Source organism: Gymnodraco acuticeps, unplaced genomic scaffold (assembly GCF_902827175.1).
Source record: "Gymnodraco acuticeps unplaced genomic scaffold, fGymAcu1.1, whole genome shotgun sequence".
Classification (NCBI taxonomy): Eukaryota; Metazoa; Chordata; class Actinopteri; order Perciformes; family Bathydraconidae; genus Gymnodraco; species Gymnodraco acuticeps.
The window spans coordinates 3165519-3171176 of record NW_022989867.1 but is presented as its reverse complement, the minus strand read 5'-3'; the positions used below and the strand labels follow the sequence as shown (position 1 = coordinate 3171176).

Here is a 5658-nt window from a genome sequence, read left to right as displayed (position 1 = left end):
TTGTTTCGGTAAAAATGGTTCATATCGTCAGTTAGCTGAGTTTCTTCCCGTTAATCGGGTATGACACATTAATAAGTTTTTAAATGTTAAGAAGCCCCGAGACACAGACGCGGGCGGGGGCCTCCGGGTTGAACAGGTTAAATGATGACAAAGTAACTGTCTTTATTTTAGGGAGCTGATTTCTATTTCTAAATCTTTCATGTCACAAGAAATGCATACAGACACAAAAAGCATTCAATGAGCCAATTAAAAAAAAAGATCATGAACTCCTTTCTCCCTAAAAATCAACCCTTAAATGCTGTGTTCATATGTGCTCGTTTTCATGCTTTCATAATATATAACACAAAATGATTGTAGATTTGTACAATAACATTTTGATTTGTCTAAAGAAATGACATTGTCATTGAGAGAAAGCCAGAGGTTTCTGACTCGTGTGAAGATGTGGCTATGATAGTGATCCTTGAAGCAATATCTCTGAAACCATTAAGACCTGTAGCCAGTCTATAAGGAAGGTCAGGCAGCTTCATTTCAGCAATAAAGCCTAGCCTATTGAACTCAAACGTTGACCCGTAATGCACACAGAGTATTACCGTGAAGAGCACATAAAAACACAGACAGAAAATAGTAACAAGGTTTTTAAAAATGTGTTTTACTAGTTTGAAAGTGGCCGATAGCTGCTACGCTGTATATTTGTATTGAAACAGGTACTGATGTTAAACATATTAAATACCTTAGGATAGTATATATTTCTGCATCTACAGCAGCTCAAAAAACTAAATAAAGAATTGATAGATAGTTTTGAATAAACCGATCATTTAAACATTTAGAAACAGCTGATTTATCTTAATGAGTAATGAGGCAAAAAAAAAAAAAGTTACAGGAGTACTGAGAAACTGTTATTCCACGTCATCGCCTCTTTAGCTGTATGTGTGTTTTTCTTTTACACGTGTTGAGCTGAAGACCCTGGTAGTGTTTCATGTTGCTAATAGAGTGTGTTCTGTAGCTGCAACACCAAGCATGTTTCCATTATGTAAGGTTAAGATGACTCGTGAATCTTTTAGATAGTATAACAAAATAAAAAACCCTAAAGTGTAATGATAAACAATGGTAAGAAATCATAAAAAAGTAAGTTTTAAAAGTAAATATAAGACTTGTGCTTTTGCTGGTTTTGAAAAAGATAGACAACTTTTTTTGCATGTTTAAATGTTGGGTTAGGTTTTAGTGGCCAACAAATATTAGGCCGAGTGTATTCTGTTAAGCCCTGAGCCTGTTCTTCAGGTCTCAGGCTCCAAAAGGACATGCCAAGAACAAATGACTATATCTTCACTTCTAAAAGGGGTACATACAATAATCTTTTTTCTCAAAGCAACCTGTGAGTTGGATGTAGAAAAGTCAGAATCAATATAGATGTATTTATTTTTAAATTAAATTCAGATTGAACATAGTAAAACAATGTAAATGATAGTTTCCGTCCAAAAAACCCATTACTTCTATGTATTCTTCTTTCTGTGTCTTTGTATGCACCACATATAAACAGCAAATACCTACGTAATAAAACCAATGCTGATTCTGATTTCAAGAGGGGCTGATCCAGTAGCATTCAGGGGTTTATCAAAGCATGACCATTCTCTATTGGTTCAAACAAATACATTAAAGTAATGTACTGTCAGCCTGTTTTCTTCTTTGATATCTTGGCATTTGTTGGATTTGAATGTGTTCATATAATTATGTGTGAGAAGCAGTAAATGTTTTGCAGGGACTTCATCAGATGCCGGAGCAGAATTGAAGAGTTTGTGAGTCATATTTCAGGTCCCTGTCTGTCGGACCAGCTCAAAGAAAAGGAGACAACAATGAGAGGATGAATAATTGTAACAGCTTGTATTTGTGCTCTGTTCTCAATGCGAGGAATATCAATGGGGGAGGCATGTGCCGGAAAACACACATGAAGGTCACAAAGTTCAAACAGAATAACACCCCGCCACCCCCCCTTCAGAAACAGGAAGTCACCGCCAGTGCCAGTTAAAGATCACAAACAAATAAAAAGTAAAACAGCGTCATAGAAAACTATGTACAAATAATGGAGCGGTAAACTGAACATTGGCTGCGTTCGTGTTACTTTAAGGCTGTCTAACAGCCTTGTGATCGCTTACTGTACAATGTGATTCAGTACGATTCATTACAAGTACAAATTCATCAGATACTTGTACTGCCAAAGAGAGAGACAGCTGGTGGCAGCCTGTGAGTTTTATCTTTTCATTGGCAGGAAGTCACGCTCCCCTGCACCAGATATAAGAGCAGACATGACAAGGTACTGTGTTCACAACAGGATGCACATAGCCTTCAAGTTAAAAAAAAGAAGCTCCTTAGGAAAGACAGCAAGTGCCTACAATTGTATTTCAAACCATCCATGAAGAATACTCCATTCAAGAAGAAGAGAACTAGATACAAGTCAGTATTCTCCGTGTGTTTCTTCTGGAAAGCAGAACAAATGTTCTGAAGTTCTAAGGTAGAAAACCCGTCCACCCACCAAACCCCAACAGCCATCCCACCACCAAATCCAAGTCATTTTTAAATCTGTTTATTTTTATTTCATTACACCCAAGGCAGAATAAAAGTTACTAAAACTTAAGACTTTTACAATTACAGTGACAAAAACAGTTTAAGAGACCCACAATTTAAATTGGACTGCAAAAAAAAAGAAAAACAACCTTTTTTCTATTTTTGTAAAATGCCCAGGCATTCTCCAATATTACAAATACTGGTATACTTTTACAGTAAACAAGAAAAATGTAATATATATTCATATGTTTTTATATATATATATATATATATATATACTAAAACCCCGTCACCAAAAAAAACCCGGAAAAAATATAAAACAATATACACATCGCCACTACGGCATTCAGAGAAACTTCATAAGCAAAACTGAAAAAAAAATACTTGTTTGTTCAAAACACACATACACACAAATATTATTTTACCCTTGTACTTGTTTTAATACTGTAAACTTATTTTAAGACGGAGTGCACTAAATTCGTTTTTTTTAGTTTCTGCATTTCCTGATTTTTGTTGAGTCTCTTCCTTGACTTTTTGTGTGGCTTTTTGTTGTTGGACCGACTATTGAGGAATTTGATATATATCTATATATAGGTTTGTGCCTTTATATGTACATATGCATACATATACACACACACACACACACACACACTGATATTGTGCTGGGTACTCCTAGCCTGAACTCAGCATTATTTAATTTATATTTCCGTGGAAATGTCAAACTACAAGTTAAAGTTCACATTTTTTGTTGTTCAATTTGATGCTTCATAAAAAGTGTTGCATTTGTCTGAGACAATAAATAGGAAGATCATTATTCAAGGCACACTCATGTCAAATTGAATGGCAGTACAAAAACTGTCCCAAATAAATTATATTTCCTTTTTTTTTTATAGTGCCAGCATTGGAAAAGCCTTGCCTAACAACCCTGGGCACTTCAGCATCAGCAGACCCCAAAGCTCTCCACCCTTCAGCACCTTTCTGTCCAGCTCTCTCTGTGTCGGACGGGGAAATTATAAAGTGCGGATCTGTTGCTAAGAACTCTAGATTTATGAATTGACAGCAGCTATGAAGGTGGATGGGGTTATGATGTTTAAAAAAACAAAGGGGCATGGAGCGAACTGATGTCTTACCGTTAGTCTTACTACTTCCGCTCACATTGACATATCATTTCCTCTTTTACACAAAACTGTCCTACAACTAATGGTGAAACCTTTGAGGATTCCTATTCTTAGTGGATTCCTTAACCACATGGTGACTTCAGTAATCAGATTATACATTTATAGATCACTATGAAGATACAAGTTAACATTTACTCTACCACTTTTCAAAAAAATGTCATGAGACATTTGAGCACAAAATGCATAGGGTTATAAAATCAATCAAATTAAATGTTCTGCAGGAAACTAAGAGTAGTCTGCCATGTATTCACACACATGTATCTCTCTCTAAACTAATTCATTTTATATTTACAAGCTGTGACTTCAAATATAAATGAGTCTAACCACTTTAAATTGAGGACAAAGCCTGGGCATTAGCCTCGGGGGGGGGGGGGGGGGTGTTGTACTGTCGCTAATTCCAACATATGGTGAAATGGAAATGCAGAAAAATAATCACAAAAGTAGTAAAGCTCACCCTGAGATGTCCCTGTGCTGTTGTCTGAGGCTTCATGCTCAGTTTAGTCCATATCAATAATGGCCTAGATCATATGGCTTGATGCAAAGTATAATGAATGGATGTTTGAATGTAAGTAAGATGGAGGGGCTGGAAAGCAGAAGATGGTTGTCGTAGCGTTGTCGAGGCTTGGGACCACGTACCAGTCAGCAGCTGCCTTATCCAGATGTGTTTCCTCTGGTAGTTCTGTTCTCAGCAGGAACCTTGGGATCCTCTTTGATTTTAGATTTACTGTCAAATATGACGCTCAGTGCTACATATCCAATTATATTGACATGTTTTAGACTCAGTTCATGCTACAAGGATTGTTGTCCGCGTATCATCATCACACAAAATAGACTAATTCTAGCATTCTCAGTTAACGCCACTTTCAAATTGAAGATTGAATTCAGTCTCTCTTCAAGAAATCACACGTTTAGCTTAATATACAATTTACTACAAGCAGCGGCCAAAAAAAACAAAATTGACCTTTGTCTTCTGAAAAAACTCTCAGGATAACATGGGGTTTCAAAAAACAGAGAAATGCTAAATCAAGTAAAACAAATATACAAAAAAAAAGCCTAAATAATAATGTACCTGCACATGCCAAAATACAAAATTGAATAAATACAGAAATGATTGCACAGTTAAAGGCTCCACATATATTATAACTCAACTGACTGATTGTTTAAAAAGGAACCCCAAATGAGGCAGTTTAGACAGCCTTAAGTGGTGTTAAGATCTCTGTTTTCTCATTTGGCAGTTTCTTAAAAACACAACATTTACACAAAATGAACATTTCAGAAAAAGAGTATCCAGCTACCCCATTTTGTAAGTTTTTTTTAGTCAAAGTGTGGCGCAAAGTCTGGAAAGAGAGACCCCAATTTATGTTCTTTCGGCTTCTTCAATTTTGACTTCATTTGTCATCAAATGTTCACCATGCCACTTTTTCATATGTTTTTCCAAGGTGCTGTACACGCTGAAGGGCATTTGGCAAATGTCACAGCGGAAGACATCCTTCCCATGCTGGCCGTGTGTCTTCATGTGGCGTGTGAGCTTGGAGCTCTGGGCACAGGCATAGTTGCACAGGTCACACTTGTAGGGCCTCTCACCTGTGTGGCTGCGCCGGTGCACCGTCAGGTTGCTACAGTTCTTGAACACCTTGCCGCAGTATTCGCAGGTGTCGCACCTCCTGCTATCCTTGGAGCCAGGCCTGCCTGGACCTCCACCCAGGTGAGGCGTGCTGCCTCCACTTGCGGTGCCGCTGCGTCCTGAAAGACCTCCATCCAGCAGGTCACCCGGAGGCGTTGAAAACCGCAAGCTGCCGTTCTCGGACGAGTGCTCAGAGGAGGTGGCGAAGGGCGATTGTCTGGAGTCAGTGAAGCCGAGGAAAGGGTCTTTGATGAAGTGGCGTGAGGCAGCATAGCCCACCAACCACTGGGAGTACAC

General features: G+C 38.0%; 1 protein-coding gene across 1 annotated transcript in view; it reads right to left on the bottom strand.

Moving 5' to 3' along the window:
- Nucleotides 1–1861: 1861 nt before the first annotated feature.
- Nucleotides 1862–5658, bottom strand: part of bcl11ba (BAF chromatin remodeling complex subunit BCL11B a) — a 6129-nt gene continuing 2332 nt past the window's right edge. Inside the window, exon 1 of the mRNA XM_034197035.1 lies at nt 1862–5658. This exon is cut by the window's right edge and continues 2332 nt beyond it. Coding sequence (XP_034052926.1) covers nt 5095–5658 — 564 coding nt within the window. The 3' untranslated portion in view covers nt 1862–5094.